The 16,531-nt window shown below is 49.9% G+C and overlaps 10 protein-coding genes across 10 annotated transcripts; 6 read left to right on the top strand and 4 right to left on the bottom strand.

Annotated features, from left to right (window-relative positions):
• The first annotated feature begins 187 nt into the window (after nucleotides 1–187).
• ASPVEDRAFT_46869 (uncharacterized protein) lies at nucleotides 188–1,777 on the top strand. Its single transcript, XM_040813657.1, has one exon. It carries the CDS (start codon nucleotides 356–358, stop codon nucleotides 1,511–1,513), a length of 1,158 nt encoding a protein of 385 aa, XP_040673347.1. The 5' UTR covers nucleotides 188–355; the 3' UTR covers nucleotides 1,514–1,777.
• Nucleotides 1,698–3,280, bottom strand: ASPVEDRAFT_178311 (arrestin C-terminal domain-containing protein). Its single transcript, XM_040808812.1, has 5 exons — nucleotides 3,136–3,280; nucleotides 2,929–3,069; nucleotides 2,568–2,868; nucleotides 2,063–2,506; nucleotides 1,698–2,002 (listed from the first exon to the last, which is right to left on the bottom strand). Exons 1-5 carry the CDS (start codon nucleotides 3,168–3,170, stop codon nucleotides 1,772–1,774), a joined length of 1,152 nt encoding a protein of 383 aa, XP_040673346.1. The 5' UTR covers nucleotides 3,171–3,280; the 3' UTR covers nucleotides 1,698–1,771.
• A 511-nt stretch (nucleotides 3,281–3,791) lies between these two features.
• Nucleotides 3,792–5,399, bottom strand: ASPVEDRAFT_142421 (amidohydrolase; the record flags this gene model as incomplete). The annotated part of the gene is made up of 1 exon (XM_040807835.1): nucleotides 3,792–5,399. One exon carries the CDS (start codon nucleotides 5,397–5,399, stop codon nucleotides 3,792–3,794), a length of 1,608 nt encoding a protein of 535 aa, XP_040673345.1.
• Nucleotides 5,400–5,893: 494 nt separating this feature from the next.
• Nucleotides 5,894–7,737, top strand: ASPVEDRAFT_142435 (uncharacterized protein; the record flags this gene model as incomplete). The annotated part of the gene is made up of 5 exons (XM_040807838.1): nucleotides 5,894–5,951; nucleotides 5,998–6,071; nucleotides 6,128–6,198; nucleotides 6,245–7,427; nucleotides 7,501–7,737. 5 exons carry the CDS (start codon nucleotides 5,894–5,896, stop codon nucleotides 7,735–7,737), a joined length of 1,623 nt encoding a protein of 540 aa, XP_040673344.1.
• A 298-nt stretch (nucleotides 7,738–8,035) lies between these two features.
• On the bottom strand, nucleotides 8,036–9,753 carry ASPVEDRAFT_46867 (Zn(II)2Cys6 transcription factor). The gene is made up of 3 exons (XM_040813656.1): nucleotides 9,667–9,753; nucleotides 9,007–9,617; nucleotides 8,036–8,951 (listed from the first exon to the last, which is right to left on the bottom strand). The coding sequence occupies exons 1-3, from the start codon at nucleotides 9,740–9,742 to the stop codon at nucleotides 8,094–8,096; spliced, it is 1,545 nt and encodes a 514-aa protein (XP_040673343.1). The 5' UTR covers nucleotides 9,743–9,753; the 3' UTR covers nucleotides 8,036–8,093.
• Nucleotides 9,754–9,800: 47 nt separating this feature from the next.
• ASPVEDRAFT_46866 (agmatine deiminase family protein) lies at nucleotides 9,801–11,193 on the bottom strand. Its single transcript, XM_040813655.1, has one exon. The coding sequence runs from the start codon at nucleotides 11,144–11,146 to the stop codon at nucleotides 10,007–10,009; it is 1,140 nt and encodes a 379-aa protein (XP_040673342.1). The 5' UTR covers nucleotides 11,147–11,193; the 3' UTR covers nucleotides 9,801–10,006.
• A 523-nt stretch (nucleotides 11,194–11,716) lies between these two features.
• On the top strand, nucleotides 11,717–12,013 carry ASPVEDRAFT_88819 (uncharacterized protein; the record flags this gene model as incomplete). Its single annotated transcript, XM_040818427.1, has 2 exons — nucleotides 11,717–11,883; nucleotides 11,956–12,013. The coding sequence occupies 2 exons, from the start codon at nucleotides 11,717–11,719 to the stop codon at nucleotides 12,011–12,013; spliced, it is 225 nt and encodes a 74-aa protein (XP_040673341.1).
• An 817-nt stretch (nucleotides 12,014–12,830) lies between these two features.
• ASPVEDRAFT_76443 (uncharacterized protein) lies at nucleotides 12,831–13,767 on the top strand (the record flags this gene model as incomplete). Its single annotated transcript, XM_040816352.1, has 2 exons — nucleotides 12,831–13,041; nucleotides 13,100–13,767. 2 exons carry the CDS (start codon nucleotides 12,831–12,833, stop codon nucleotides 13,600–13,602), a joined length of 714 nt encoding a protein of 237 aa, XP_040673340.1. The 3' UTR covers nucleotides 13,603–13,767.
• A 478-nt stretch (nucleotides 13,768–14,245) lies between these two features.
• On the top strand, nucleotides 14,246–15,035 carry ASPVEDRAFT_76442 (chitin binding peritrophin-A domain-containing protein; the record flags this gene model as incomplete). The annotated part of the gene is made up of 2 exons (XM_040816351.1): nucleotides 14,246–14,307; nucleotides 14,360–15,035. The coding sequence occupies exon 2, from the start codon at nucleotides 14,367–14,369 to the stop codon at nucleotides 15,033–15,035; it is 669 nt and encodes a 222-aa protein (XP_040673339.1). The 5' UTR covers nucleotides 14,246–14,307; nucleotides 14,360–14,366.
• Nucleotides 15,036–15,674: 639 nt separating this feature from the next.
• On the top strand, nucleotides 15,675–16,525 carry ASPVEDRAFT_155399 (uncharacterized protein). The gene is made up of 2 exons (XM_040808458.1): nucleotides 15,675–15,736; nucleotides 15,789–16,525. Exon 2 carries the CDS (start codon nucleotides 15,810–15,812, stop codon nucleotides 16,224–16,226), a length of 417 nt encoding a protein of 138 aa, XP_040673338.1. The 5' UTR covers nucleotides 15,675–15,736; nucleotides 15,789–15,809; the 3' UTR covers nucleotides 16,227–16,525.
• Nucleotides 16,526–16,531: the final 6 nt, after the last annotated feature.

Genomic DNA, 16,531 nt, shown 5'->3' with positions numbered 1-16,531 from the left:
TTTCGCAGGCAGGTTCACGAATTCCGGTAATCATCAGTGCGGAATGTGGGGTTTGTTGACTTATGACTGCATAACTTGCCAGCCCAATAGCCGGCTGGCTAAATACACCAGCATCACGGTCTAGGTGGTCATTGCTTACTTTTGACCGACCGTGCAGACTGACTACCATAGTCCATAATAATAATAATCATAAATGGCTGGTCCATGTGCGTAAGAATAAGAGACCTCGGCCTCGGCCATCGCAAGGAATACCCAATGCGGGAACAGCCCTGTTGATCCTCCGCGCATTCCGCTGTCGATATAAAGTGGCTGTCCCCAAGTTATGCAGTCAACTCTGCTGTCAGCATCCCTCATCATGTCTGCCAAACTCATCCTCCCGCTGCTCAGCCTGTCCGTCTTTTACGCCATTTTCTACTTCGCCGAAGTCAATGGCGCCAACAAGCTAGTCAAGGCGTCCATCGCCGCTGGGAAGCTCCCCACCGTGGACGCTCCCCTGCGCAAAGTCTACACCGGCGTCGCTCCCATCGATGAGCTGCTTACTCTCTTGACCGTCTTCTTCTGGCCGACCACCGACGGCAGCAACGTGTCTCTACTGGTGCACTCCATCGGATTCTCCGGCACCTTCGGCTCCGCCTGGGTGCTCGTGGTCCTCGAAGCCTGGAGAAGAGGAAACGCCTGGACCCTGGCTGCATTCCCCGTCGTCCTTGGCCTCGCCGCACAGGTCCTGACCTTCGCCTTCGCCGCCCCTCTGTACGGGGCCATCCAGCTCTTCACCTCCGTCACAGCCACCAAGCCCACAGCCGAGAACATCCGCGTTCCTCGCGCAGTCCTCCGGGCCATCCCCTTCGCCTTCTTGATCGGGTACATGGTCCCGTCCTTCCTCCTGCTCGCCCCAGAATCCGAGCACGTCACCACAGACCTCAAGCAGATCTTCATCGCCATCTGGCAGCCGTGGCCCGCCTACGTCTCAATCCTGCTCACCGTCGCCCACATCTTCTTCTCCCCGTTCACCAGCAACGACCACACCGTTGAAGGCGGCCGCGCGACCCTCCGCGCCCTCCGCGGGGTCTACGCATTCGCCTTCGCAAACACGGCCCTCAACCACCTGATTTCATGGATCATCCCCCTCGCGACCCTCGCCGAGCCCCGCCTTTTCAAGGAGGAGTATCTCGCCGCCCTGCACCCGTGTGCTGTATTCGCGATCCCCAAGCCGTGGGAAGCGGGTGCTACCGTGGATACTGTAGGCGCTGGTGTGCACGCGTTCCTCCGATGGGATTATATCATTGGGTCGGCGGGTGTGTTGATCTGGGCTGTGAGCCTGTACCGCGCTGCCCACCGTGTTGTGTACTGTCGCGCTGGATGCGTGGGCCTTTTCGTCAAGGTTGCGGCGTTGTCGGCGCTTGCTGGACCCGTTGGGGCTGCTGTTGAGTTGATGTGGGAGCGTGATGAACTGATTATCAATGAGTTGGGAGGATTGAAGAGGTCTGCTCCTGCTGGGAAGAAGAAGGCTTAAGTGAAGCCGCAACAAACACTGAACCCGTGACTTGGGTTCATAAAAGATTAGTCAGGTTAATGCATGTTTATAATTAACCGGTCTTACATCAATCAGCTTATTGTCGTCTTTCATACTTTTTCAAGGAAATATAAATATTAAAGCATCCAGACGGTACAGCAGATTGTTATCTGTAATAAATGTGCTGTGCGGAGTAAATCCAAAACATCAATATTAACATTAACTATCAAAACTAAATTCAATTCGTTGTATATCGTGTCATAAAACGGCTTCCCCAGACTCCGCACCCTCATACCCCGGACACATGGTGATACAGGGCACCTGGTCGTCCGCTTCCACCTCCGTCGGATCCAGAACCATCAGGTCCAGCTGATGCTCCCCGTAAACCGGCGGGCAGTTGCTGCTTTCCTCGTTTGATGTAGGGCCTCGACTCTCTTTGTCCTTCCCTGTGGGCCTCATATAGATATGGAGGGGTATGGCTTCAGCCAACTAAACGTCTGTTAGTCTGGCAACGTTCAAGGTAAATGTATGGTGGAATGGAAGATATACCATCTTTACGCATTCCCCAGCTCCATCTATACACTCAACCGTCACGAGAAGAACATGCTTGATCTTGATTTTCCGGGAGGAGTAACTCTGCGAACAAGCACCTGCATCACTCGGCAATCGCACAGGCATGCTTATCTGCTGCACATCTGCATCTTTCTCTGGCAGTGCCCCGCCGTCGAAAGCGAAATCATGCTTCTCTTCGAAGATGACGTGGCTCTCGTTAGACGTTATAAAGTGCGTACTATAATGCACGGACTCGGCGGCGGTCGCAGGCAACGAGAGCTCGTGGTTCTCGATAACGCGCACAGTTATGCCGGTTACCGTTAGGCTCTTTGAAAGTGGTACGAACCAACAATCCACTGGGAATGTACCACCGTGGGGGATGAGCGTGTCGGGGATCGAGAAGTGGTATGCGAGGTCTTGGTTTGAATGTCCAGCGACGGCCTGCGCAGGATAGTGTTAGGGCATCACCTCTAAATGAGAGAGAAGGTAAATGAAAGCTTACCTTGGTCATACTCCGAGCAACATCAAGTTTAGGGTATCTAAATATCCCCACAGGCTGGGACACAACAAGATCCCGCCACATCCAGCGCTGAACCGTAACCTCAACGCGATAGGTATAGTATTCATGTTTCGGACCGACGAGGGTATCAAAGCGTAGACCCGATAAGGGAATCTCGAATGGGAACTCATAGTAGCCAGCGGGCATTGTGAACGCGTTACGCGTCTTCGAGAATGCCAGGGACCGGCTGCGCTCGAAGGTGACTTCCTCGCACTCCTGAGCGACGAAGATACCATATCGAGGTCTGTAGTGAGTGAACACAAATCAGTCATTGCATACCTAATGCCTAATATATGGTGCGTACGTCTTCATTTTCCCGATTAGCTGTACTTTGATGCCTTTGAATGGGGCACCCCGGGCGAGGGTGAGGCAGAACCGCCCGCTAAGGCATTCCCACGACTCATTCTGCTGGCGGATTGGGAGGTATATGCATGGTCTAGAAAGTCTAACCCCAGGATTAGGTTAGTGTCCATGTTGGAAAAAAACCAACAAAGTGTGCATGGTGACATACTGCAAATCGTAGCTTGTAATCTCCTTGCCGAGCATTGTGTCAATACAGAAAAACCGCCTGTTTTCAAGGGATTATTGGAAAGAAAAAAGATCGCTGAAATGAATGAACGAGAAAAGGAAGGTCAGAAGGACAGAAATATTGACACGTCAATAGCAAGTTCTGTTCTTCATATTTTATACTGGCGCGTCCACATTGTTCATGGGGGTTGGCAGATGTTCCCAAAGAGGTAATCGTGCCGCCTCCTTCCTAGTCGGGCTTTCCCGCCAGGACCCTGCTGGCGTGGCTGCCCATTTCGGAGGCCTCGCCGCCAACCCAGCATATCTGGAAGGGCGGACTTTGTTCTTGGTGGTCACATTGGGATCAAAAGATCTCTGGGAGAACCTCGGAAGTAATGTCTGCGATAGCATAAATTGGGACACTATTCCCTTCAACGTGTCTTCGGATTACTGACCTTTAAGCTGCCAAACAGGGGCAGTTGCTTCAGCTTTGGTATCATTCCTGCTTTCCTACCTAGCATTTCCCGCCGGGGAGCCGCAATAGTCTAGACACAATGCGGCGTGCCGACTGGCCGGCTCACCGGTGACTCTATGGGTTATAGTGGACACTCAAGACAACTTGTGTAAATATGCTTTTCTATAGTACCTTAACAAAATAGTCTAAACCGCTGGAGCAGCCACATCATACACTTTCTTCCCCTTATACCATGTCTGAGCAACCTTCGCCTCGAGAAGCCTGTCCGGGGCCCACTGCATATCCACGACCAAAAAGTCCGCACTCAACCCTTCCTTCAATGATCCAGTCCAGGAATCCGCAAAGCGCGCATACGCTGCGCCTGTAGTAGCCGCCGCTGTGGCCTCAGCCAAGCCAAGCCCGAAATGAGGATTCACAGTGCCAGTGGAGTCAGGTTCAAGAGCCGAGCGTCTAGTAGTCGCATTGTAAAGATTCGGGAATGGAAAGTGGCGAGCGGTAGGCGCATCTGTGCCAATAGCAAGAGGTGCTCCCCCGTCTATGAACTCCTTATAAGCAAACGCGCGTTTACACCTGTCCCGGCCGATCAGATCCGGCCATGCCTTGAAAAGGGCTGGATCTGAGTGAACTGGCTGGACGGAGGCAGTAATGCCTAGTTGGCCGAGACGCTTTGCGTCTTCAGAGGAGGTTAATTCGAGATGCTCGATTCTATGCCTGCGACCAGGCGTGCCGACTTCCGATAGAACGTTGATGGCTTGATTAATGGCTTTATCTCCAATGGCGTGAATCGCACATTGGAGGCCTGCTGCGTCAGCTCGCTGCACGACTTCCTTCAGCATATCGGCCGGCCATATAGGGTCTTCTGGCTTTGACTTGCTGGTGTATGGCTGGGATAGAGCGGCGGTGCATCCGTCAACGACACCGTCGCAGATGAGCTTAATTCCGGCAATGCAGAAGGTAGGATCCTTGGATATCTTCTTCAGTTCGATTGCTTGATCCACATATTTGAAGTTGCCGTTCTGGTCATTCGAGAATGGGACAAGCCAGTGCGCTGCAATGTGGAAAGGTAAGGGCCTTTCCCTGCGGTACTTGTCGAGAAAGTCCCATGTATCCTGGTCCATCGCCATATCTACGACGCCGGTGTAGCCTGCCGCTGCGTATGAAGCAACCGCCATGTCCAGGGCGTTGGTTTTATCTCCTGTCGAGTAGGTGCTCTCCAGATATGGCCAAGCGAGGTTTACCAACGCAGACTCATCCAGCAGACCTGACGCCCTCCCGTTTTCATCCCGATGGATAGTACCACCAGGGGGATCAGGAGCAGAGTGAGCCTTCATCTCATCCAGGGCAGGGGAGTTGCACCACATGGAATGGAGATCGAATGAGTCGATAAAAATTGGACGCGAGTCAAGATCGTCCAGCATGCTTGCTAGGGCGATGCCTTTGGTGGAAGACTGGATCCAACCTCGGCAAAGGATGCGAGGGACCGATGGATTCGCCTTTGCGTATGTCGAGATCATATCCCGAATTTGCTCGAGTGAGGTACATTCAATGAGATTCACTTTGCGCAGGGAATGGCCGTATTGCAGAATGTGCACATGGGCGTCGATGAACCCGGGGAGCACAATGCGGTTCTCCAAGTCAACGACCGTCGCATTATCGGGGATGATTGTGGCATCAAGAGATCCGATATAGGAAATTCGGTCATTCTCGATAATCATTCCATCGGCGAATTCATTATTATTCCCGGAGGATCGGGATGGTGCAAAAATGCGGCCGTTTCGGAAAGCAGACGTCATAGTCAGGATAAGAAGTGATTCTTGACGAAATGCCGGGCATCTGCGCCTTCACGGGGTATTTATTGAACTGTGAAGTTTAAGCGAGGCTAAGTAAAATAGCATCTCTCGTGAAGTTTCCCTTTTCAAAATTACACTATATGGAAGGATTGGGTTGGAGACGAAGACGGAGGAAGCTGGCGCAGCTGCAGTGGAGACGACCGACTTCCTGTTGTAGGGTTAGCCATGTAACCACCACTTCCCCGCATTACAATGTCTAAACCATGATAAGCTTGTCATGAATCGTTGTATTACTCTGCCTAGACCTTCCCTTTTCAGCGTAGATACGCTCATTCTCCTCCTAGCTAGACGGTGAATGGCCATAGATAGTCAGATGGACAGTGACAGCTTGTCTACTCCGAGTATATAAAGACATTCAACTATTCTCAAGCAGTTTCTAAAGGCGATCCAGTTTTTTAATCTGCTATCTACTACATCTAGAGTTTTCAAGCACCCCGATGTCGTCAACCCAAAATATTGATCCTGCCTGGCCACCCGGAACTGTTAGGCTCGAGGGTGAGTTACCTTTATCATGCCTGCGTGTTCCACCTCGACTAACCAGACGGTGTACAAGATCTCTCCCAGTCAGAGGTTATCCTAGAGCCGAGACCTAGCAGAGACCCAAATGACCCATTGGTCGGTGTTTCAAGCCCACCATACAAATGTCGATATTGACAAGGCTTTGTGAATAGAATTGGCCGCAATGGAGGAAGCATCTGAACTTTGGACTCGTTTCATACTATGTGGTAATGGTTATGGCACTGTAAGTGGCACGCTGGCTCTCTTTCACCAGATGCTCATAACCCTAGGATCAATGTTGCAACGGTGACCTGGGGCCCTCTGAATCTTGAACTTGGCTTCAGCTTTGCACTGCTTAATGATAGCTACGCAGCCGGCTGTGGAGCGTTGGCAATCGGCGGGGTAATCCTGATACCATTCGCCCTGAAATTCGGCAGACGGCCTGTCTATGTCTTGAGCACGGCGATTCAGTGCGGAATCAGCGTCTGGTCCGCCCGCATGCAGAACGTGGCAGACCTTATGCTGGTTAACATTCTCAGCTGTATCGTGGGTGCTCTGGCCGAGGTGATGGTGCAAATGACAGTCGCCGATGTCTATTTCGTTCATGAGAGAGGCCTAATGAACACCATCTATTACTGGTTTATGACTTTCGGTACCACCCTGGCCCCCCTAGCTGGAGGGTATATCACCCTTTCCCAGGGCTGGCGCTGGGTGTGGTGGTGGATGGCTATTTTGTTTGGCGCTGGGCTTGTGGCATTCGTCTTCCTTTATGAAGAAACAATGTTCACTGCTTCGCTTATTGACGGTGTTCCAGTCATCAATGAGACAGTTCAGGAACCGGATTTTTCGAAAAAGGAGCCTGGGGCCCCAGTTTCCCAAAATATGAACGCTGCCAAGGACGAGGCAATGCCATTCGACCCCGTCCAGATCGACTACTCCATTCCGAAGAAAAAGTACTGGCGGAAACTGGCTCTGTGGGCTAACTCGCCAATATCATTTGGCCAGCTCGCGAAGCACACCTACCAGCCATTCCTTATCATGTTCAGCATCCCAGCCGTCTTCTTCATGGCAGTCGAGTACGGGATCATGACTGCCTGCACCACAGTCCCCGTAACAACGCTCTCATCCGTCATGACACTACCCCCCTATAATTTCGGCTCTTCCCAAATCGGCCTGATGGGAATCCCGCCATTCATTGGTGCCTGCCTATCAGCCATAACCTGCGGCCCACTCAGCGACGTGATTGTCCTTTATCTGGCAAGGAGAAACGGGGGTATCTTTGAACCGGAAATGCGCCTTTGGTTTTGCCTGGTGTTTGTCCCGTTCGTTCCCGCGGGGCTCTTCATGTTTGGAATCGGCCTTGACCGTGGCTCCCATTGGCTTTTACCGGCGTTTGGGCTGGGCATCACTTCGTTTGGGATCGTCCCAGCTAGTAGTGCGGCACTTACTTATCTGACGGATGCGTATACAGATGTACATCCCCCTCTCCTTCTCCGCAATACCTCCACGACGGCGTACATGGTTGTAACTGACGCGTATATTATAGATCATCGCCGACTCGATCGTCGCCCTTACATTCACCCGCAACGTCATTTCCACTATGTTTGTCTTTGCCCTCCAGCCGTGGGTTGACCGCGTGGGCCTGGATTGGTTTTACGTCACGTTTGGACTCATAACCATTCTGACCATGATGGGGAACTTGGTTTTTATTTACTTTGGGAAGATGTTTCGGGTTAAGATGGCGGGGAGATATAGTTGGTTTGCGCAGAAAGTGTCTATTTAGGCAATTATAGGGTAGTTGGCTATCATGAAGTGTTATCTGTTACTATCATATTCAAGGCCAACTCAGTTATATTCGCGTAATGAGGACTTATCGTGTATGATCCTGATCAAGTCTGATATCCTGTGCTATACTACGTGGACCACGAGTTGGAGGCATATCTGACCAATGGCGTCACTTTGCGCCGTTTTGTCCTAATCGGGTAGTTGACTAGTAGGTCACTAGATATATTATCTTCAAGACTCCACAGCCTCGTTTAGTTCTGATACTATGCTGCTAGCGAGGGAAACCTGTATCGATAGAAAGAAGTCTGTGCAGTACAAACGATAACGTCACGGACGTCATTTTAATTATCATCATTACATAGATATCCTATTCCCATTACCAAGTATATCGGCTAATCTAGCCATTGTCCCGCTCCTCGTTTCCTGCCAAAACGCATTGACCTGATCCAAAAGACACTTTCGGTCTTGCTCGTGCGTGACAAACTTTGCTAGAACGTAGATAGGCCATCCGTAATATTCTGCGTAGTAGTCCTTCGTTGGTTCGAGCTGTCTCACGAGCCGGACGCCCTCTAGGACTAGCTCTGGGATACTCAACGCAGGCGAGATATGGTCTACTACGTCTGTATTCCCTGATATGTCAGAAAGCAAGATCCCGGCTGCGGTGATGTATAACAGTGGTCCGGCGAAGGGTTGATTGGTACCAATGGCATCTGTATAAGCTGGAAATGCAGAGGTGCGGTCTTCCAGTGAAGAGTTTGGGAAATTACGGAGGCCTGTCCAGTAAATACGGCGGTATATTGAAAGCTGCTCTTGCATTGTGCTGAGGGTTTCGCCTCGTTGGAGATGACGATTGGACTGCTCGTATTCTCGATGCATCAAGGAGAGTTCACGAACGAGTACGAATAGCTGCGGCTCAACGCCCAATACGGGCGAATCGGGATTCTCCCTAGTGCCTTCGCTAAACATACCTCCGAGTCTACTTTGCGCAAGCCGCATGGCCTCGTCCAGATTTGACTGTTGATCCGAGAGAGGCTGGAAAGGAACGCTCGTTGCTGTATGGAAGATGAACCCCTCTAGTACTAGGCGACGGAGAGCAGTCCCAACAGTAGACACTGGATGACCCAAAGCTTGCCAGACTGACTCGGATTGTATCAGCTGGGCGAGTCCAGATAAATGTGCGCCAACTCCACTGGATGGCCAAGGTTTAGCTCTCTGTTACTCGCCTGGATTAGTAGTGCATAGCTGCAGGAGAATGGAGCGTACGTACCTCGAATATACAAAGCATGAGAACCGTACGAATAATCGCGTCCCTTTGTATATTTGGCTCATCGCCTCCCAGTGCCTCTCGCAGTCCCGTGATGGCTCGAATATAATGTTTCCTGGATAACCGCGACAATTCTTCTCGAGCGTTGACATTGGCATCGTTAACCGGGTATTCAGCCGCGCAGCAAGCCAAGAGAGAATGCATGTAGAAAGGTATATGCATCGCCATCACCATCGCCTCCTGGTGGTAGAATTCAATCAGCGAGTCATAAGCCCGAGGCCTGATCAGCTGCCGGAGCCATTTCGTTCGTAGTAGGTCGAAAAGTGGACTGCTTGCTGTGGGAATTATCCCAGCATAGAAAGGCAGTGTGGTGGGCTCTGGATATAATGGTGGGATTTGAAGCTCCGTGGCAACGGGTTGGTCCCAGCTAATACCTCGCACAGATGGTGATATTGCCACGGTGGTACGTGGTTGCACCTGAAGGGGCAGTTCAGATATGGCCTCATCAGAGGCTGCATTTGAGGCTGGAGAAGGCCATATACATTCCAGCCATCTGCGGGAGCAATTCCCGCAGGAGTCTGCCTGTTCATCACACTTCTTTCTCCTTTTACGACCTACGATTTATTAGCATGTCGTTGAGGGTGGTTGATAATGGAATAATACATGTCAAACAACCCGTTTTAGTCCTCAGGTGCGCAGGTGGCCGACGGGGGCGACGATATGATGGCGCTGAGGGCATTACCCCAGATAATAGCGAGCAGTGTTCAAGTCCAGCTTTTGTCATTGGGATATCTTACGGGCGATTTAATTTGGAGATAATCATGAGACGCTTTTCCGATTAAGGAAGGTTTACCCTGGGCGATTTAACTTGTCCAGCCGCTATAACATCGCTCCACAATAGCTCTATCTACTTTATCATGGATTTATCGGACTAAATGTACAAGAATATGTCTATCTGGCCAATGGCGTCACTTTGCCCCATTGAATCACGTTCCAGCAATTTCTAGTCCTCCAAGGCGAAAACACCCTGCGTGGAGCAATGAAGGACGCCACCAGCCAGCGGGACTGCCTGCACCAGAACTGGCCGTATCGTACGCTCTGGGCATAGAGACTGTAACTTTTCCACGGCCTCCTTGTCGCGTGTCGCATCTCCAAACTGTGGAACAATCAAACCGCCATTGACGAAGTAAAAGTTGACATAGTTGGTCGCAGGGTCGTCATAGGTCAAGGGCCCGAGTGCTTTGGGGTCGGGCTCGTCGATGGTGTGCACCTCGAAGCGACGACCCTTGGCATCGACTGACTGACTCAATATATCCCTAATTTCTTCATAGATCTCAATCCATGGCTTCGGCGCCGTTGGGTGCGGGCGCGAAAGAACCAGAACACCCGGCCGCACAAAGTTGACCTCCGCGTCCGCATGAACATCAGTAACATCAAGGCCCTTCCGACCAGGGAACCAGATGATCTTCTCAACTCCTAGAAGACGTTTGAGCTCGGCTTCGATGTCCTCGCGTGAGAGACCCGGGTTGCGGTTTTCGTTGATGATGCTGCTTTCCGTGGCCAAGAGAGTTCCTTCGCCATCGACAACCAGAGCCCCGCCCTCTAGGCAAATCTTCGATTCGACAATGGTTACAGGTGATGGATGGCTATCTGCGGATATCACATGTTTTGCAAAATCCGAGTTCTCTTGAAGCTCTGCTGCGGTCATTTCCGGCCAGTCGCGTCCGTCTGCTGCTGCGTGCGCGTCTGCGACTTCGTCCTTTCTCCCCCATTCACAAAAATGGAAGTTTATTGCGAATCGACGATATCGGTTTGATTCATCCACCCCACGCACATAAACAGGCCCGGTATCACGGACCCAGAGGTGGTTCGTCGGGAGTGGAATGACTGAGACATTGGACATGTTTCCGGATGCGCCGGTAAGGGATTGGCGAACCAATGATTCTGCATGAGTGACATCTTCCGGGCGAGCGTATAGACGGACTGGCTCGAAGGCAGAAATCGCACCCGCTAGAGCTGCGATCTCAGAACAAGCGAGCTTGTAGTATTCCCGAGCGATTGACTGTTTCGACGGGAACCCGAGGATGGTCGCAATGTGGCGGGAGAATCCCGCGGGGTAGAAGTATCGACCAGCGCTGGCCATGTTGGGCTATATCGAGAGGTGTTGTTCAGAAGAGAAATTGAATGATATTGTTAGAGTATCCAAATTGAATGGAAATGGCGATGAAGGCCATTTATATCAGCCAAATGCAACTTAAAGGCTCCACCAGCGCAGTGACGCCATTGGCTGCGTAGATCTCCGGCTGGACTTGCTGTTTTGGGCAGGTCAGTATACTCCAGCCAGTGTATTCTTCAACTCTACAACTCTGGAACTGAAAACGAGACTGAATGTGATGATCACTGTGTATCTCTTCTGTTCACAGGTAGGTGCCTTTGGCCCGTGGTAAATCCTGGTATGTGAAGGAGGACCCATATTCTGTCGTACAAAGCAACCCAGTTGTGAGTAGCCTTTGTCTCTTACCCACTCAAGATATGAATGTTCTTTATTCTGTTATGTTTCTATGTGAAGTCTTCCAGAAATAGCAAAAACCTGGCAATTGATCTGAACATAAATACCGGCCAAAGACCCGGCATCTCTACCCCCAGGCACCTCTCAGACACATAGCACCCTGCCAGAAATCATCAATAGAACTTACTTACTTCCAGCACAAAAATGGGCCAATACGTTGACATGCTTTTCGCCATGGTCTTTGCCTTTTGCCTATGGTCACTCCCCGTCGTCAACATGATCTTTCCTTATTTCTATGACAACGGAAATGAGGAAGACCTGAAGAACTTGCGGATATTCAACGTTGTCGCCAGCTTCATCGTCCTTGCTTCGTATATGTGGGAGAAGGAAGAGCGAGAGGTTGTTGGTTGTGAATGCCTTAATGACACCTCTAATGGACCTAGGTTCCCTGATCAGGCTGCTATTAACCAGCAATTCGCTCGCGAGATGGGCAAGCAGTGATTCAGCTCTGCGCAGTTCAACCCGTCAACTGTCCTGTCTACATGAAAGTTAAGGGAGCATATGGACAAGAAAACACCGGCCAGCCAAGTCAAATTTCCCTTTTAATTCCGCTAAGCATCTTTAGATTTTGCAGCTGTCTGTGTTGAGGATAAGAGTCTCAAATATAATATCACTTTAAATACAATCATCTTCCCCACTCATCTACTCTAGTAATTATGTATTGATAGTGCTGGCCTCAACCCTAGCAGTAAACCCCTAAATCAAGAATATGAACATCTGAATTACAATTTTCAAATATAAAATAGAAGATGCAGCCCGTAAACGACAATAGCCCTTACCATTAAAGAGAGAACCATACAACAAATATCCCTAATTACTACAGGCTAGATAAATCCAACCGCTCGTATTCTCATTGGGAACTTGGACCATCAGTATCAATGATAAAAATATTATCCGCTTTCCTTTCATTAGTGATATGTGCTGCTTGCTTCTCCGCATTACCCGCAAACGGTTGTACGTCATAGACAAGGAGGCAACATACTCAATGAGGGGCCCCTCCACTCACAAAAGAACATTATAAAAGTCAATACCCTAATAGTTTTACCGACCTCGGATAATAACTTGTCGCGTGACTATGTTCCAGAGTGTGGACATCATCATTACGATGGCGGTTTCTATATAAAAGCTCAACTCTGGGCCTGGGAAATAGCTCGGAACCTTTCGGCCGATCGATTGACAACCCCATGGCCGATTAAAATACTCACACCTTCGGAAGGTTATATGGGATATTAAATACTAGACTCATCTTATTGTCAAAATGGCTTCGAACGGACACAAAAAGACCTACAATGTCCCCGCTCAAGACCCTGAACGGGTCCACGGCAACCACATCAACGGCACCGCCGAGGAGATACTAGCAAGGCAGTGCATAGTTGAGCTCTGCAAGGGCTGGCCAGTATATAGAGACTTTTCGGAATGGCATAACTTCCGCAGTCTGTTCACTCGAGGCAGCGCGTATGTCTGGACTGGTAAGTGGGAATCAGAACATTACATACATTCTTCTGCAATCAATTAATACACAATAAGCCTGGTCCGGCCCGCTGCCAATCGATGAATTCATTTCGGCCTGTATTCAGGGCCGCGCGCATGGTGATTTCATCGCGCACAGGGAAACTGGTACTCTCGCCAACGTCAACCTCAACGTGGGTCGAGGAATAGGCAAGATGAAGGCGACGGTCACGCAGAGGTTTACTATCCAGGATATCCCCGTTGATATTGACTGTGACTGTCGCTTTATCTTCTTCTGTCGGTTGGAGGACGGAGATTGGAAGGTGCAGTATGCCAGGGTATTCTACGAGAAAGACAAGGTTGTGCCTGTGGATGGAAAAACTGTTCCGGAGTTTCCGAAGGATGTGTTGGCTCGATATACATCTGGGTATCAGTATTTAGCTGCTGCACAGCATGCGCTGGGGCATGAGGTCTTGGAGAATTTGCCTGATGCTTGCAATGAGGGCTTCTTCAAGATGTATGATGCGATGGCGGACTGGCTTGAGGGAAAACAGGTTGATCTATTTTGGGACAAGAAATAGTTAAGGTTAAAATACTTGGTTAGCATACTTTGCAGGACTAGGTTGGCCCGATCATGTATATAATATCAGCACTATTGAACTAACTTCATTGGAATTGATGCGTCTGCATTAACGACTACACACGGCGGCAAAGACCATGTATCTGAGCAGAAATATACAGCTGGCTGGACTCCTTTTACTGCGGCATCAGGCATCTCTATATACAGGAAGAAAGGTGCTCCTTGCAGGGCCAGGAATTTTGGGTGCCGCGGAGATACTGCGAGATGATCCAGACAGCCGCTGCTATATGGACTTTATCAGTCTGGGCTGGCCTCGATGTAACCATTCCAAGCACAGGGGGTCGTAGCTGAGCAAGAAAGCATTGCTGTCAGGCTCTCGACGCAGGGGTCCAGGGGCAAGTATGTAAAGAGCTTAGAGTTGGTTTAGCTTTAATTTAAGCTTTGGCAGCGCGAATTGACTGGTTTCACGGTTCTCAATCGTACATTGGGTGAGGGTCACTTTTCAGAATTTGGGTTGCTATGTATCCCTTCATTCCCCCAACATGGCCCGAGAGCCTGGACATCTTCTCATGGACAGGGACACTGCATACATAAATTGTATAAATAGGCCTATCTTCTCCAATGGATTGACATGTCTATTCAACCAATTTCGCCTGTCCGCTCGCTTTTCTATACAATTTTGTATCTCGTAAGTACACAGTACTCGGTAAGATATGAAAATAACTCCCCAATTACCCTCCCTGCTAATCAACCATCAGTTTCATCATGCATTTCACCAGCCAAGTTCTAACCGTGCTCGCCGCCTCCCTCTTAGCCGCCACCGCAGCCGCTGCACCCAAGTGCCATGTCGGCACCACCTGGCCTGACCCCCGCGACTGCCACAAGTTCTTCGAATGCGCTGCCGGCAGTATCCTGGTGCGCAAGAGCTGCGGTCCGGGAACAGACTACAGTCCTAGGCTGAAGATCTGCGACTACGAGGAGAACGTTCCTTCGTGCCACCGTGGTAAGCCTGACTGGAAGCCGCATTGGTCTACGGACGACAAGGATAAGGGTAAGGGTAAGGGCAAGGGCAAGGACGAATGGCCCAAGAATAAGTATGAGCAGGAGAAGCGTCAGGACTTGCACAGTGGATGGGAGCATGATGATGAGCACAAGCATAGAGACCCATACCCCCACCGCCCCTGGTGGAATGAGCATTCCGGGGACCATCGTCCGCCCCATGAGTGGCCTGGGTATGGCGATTACAACGGCGAGGAGACCACCGATGAAACCAATGAGGGGACCACCGAAGAGACTACCGCGGAGTCTACCGGCGAAACCACCGGCGAAACCAACGAGGACACTACTGAGGATACCAACGAGGACACTACTGAGGATACCAGCGAGGACACTACTGAGGATACCAGCGAGGACACTACTGAGGACACCAACTAAGTCTCAATGTCAGGTCGTTTCAATGACGAGCGTTCCTGTTATCTTAGTAGGGTCCAGGTCGTAAGGGGAGCCTAGGCTTGTCAGTGTGAACTTGTGGATGAGGGCATCGTGGACCTTATTTGGGTTCGATTCCTCCCTTGTATTTGATCTTATTTTTTTTTTTTAATGTCCCTAGTAAGGTGTTTTCTTTCTGTGTGAAGTTACTACTCATACACCGATTTTAATCTGATTTAATTTCTATTCTCCTGGTTATTTTCGCACGATACCTAAAAAGTTCCAGGGGTCAATACTATAATAACATCATTTTTGCTTAATTCAGGAAATGCTCTGGATAATCTGCTATTAATTCAATTCTCAGTCACTCAGCCACCGACTAGAAAGTAGCGATGTTGCCGACTGAATATGGTCAGTGTTCGCCCCCAGACACTGCCCCGTTCCTGTAAGGATTGATCCAAAGACTATGACAGTTTCCCCTTGTTCAGTATCAAGGCCCAGAAGATGGCTTCCGGTAGACCTGCAAAGTTGTAGCCTAAATTTCTGGCTTATCCCGCTTAATTACATCATTTTCTGGAGTAGCTCGATATATATATCCACCGTACATAGCCTTCTGCAGGCTCAACACAATAATTTGCGTAATGTGTTTTCGATTTAAGTTATTTCAATTATTCGAATAACTTTTTTCTATACCCTACAACTTTACAGTACGTGTCAACCCACAACTACAGCCAGATAAAAGCATGCTCACAATTACAGATCAGAACACTATAGAGTGTAATGGAGCTTCCCTTGAAAAGAAACACCAGAAAGGATCCAGAAATGCAAAAACCTGCTACAGCACCGTGGGGTCTAAGCATTAGCAACAGCGACTTTCAGAAGCTCACTGCCGGTTATAAACCGCGAGGTATGGATGACAGGTGGCGCGTCGCGGTCTCACCTCCGGACCAGAATGGCACCATTTCTGTACACTTTGCTCGAAGCTGGACAGGCATTCCACACTACGTATTGTTTATAAAGCCGATCGACGGGGACAGCAGTGATGCCATAATCGACGCTATCACCTGGGAACAGAACAAGGGTGGGATTTACATTTCGGAGGAAATGGCCAAGATGACGGTAGTGACTATATCCAGAAGCTTTCTGGAGTGCGACTACGATTTGCTTCCAGAGTATGATACTGATAAACTATTGTAGCTGACGAGTTCTCAACATAGCGAATTGTGGAACTTGTTGGCGACCGTGGAGGACCGCCATTGTTGACACGCTATCCACTGCATCTCTTTCTCTTTCTGAGTCTGACCATTTAACCCCGTATCTATTCTATCTGCCAATTATCAGAATACCCCGATAGCTGTCTGTATGCCAACGAGCAGGTGGCTTCTTGGCTGTTCATTGGTTATCCTGGAAGATTATTCTCCGAGCCAGACTGGGAGTGTGGTCGGTGATTTAACCTCATGTACGTAGTATTCTATCTCTACCCTTCAGACGACGAGCTGCAG

Source organism: Aspergillus versicolor (genome assembly GCF_001890125.1).
Source record: "Aspergillus versicolor CBS 583.65 unplaced genomic scaffold ASPVEscaffold_13, whole genome shotgun sequence".
Classification (NCBI taxonomy): domain Eukaryota; kingdom Fungi; phylum Ascomycota; class Eurotiomycetes; order Eurotiales; family Aspergillaceae; genus Aspergillus; species Aspergillus versicolor.
Note: the sequence above shows the minus strand (reverse complement) of the source record. Positions and strands in the feature narration are given on the sequence as shown.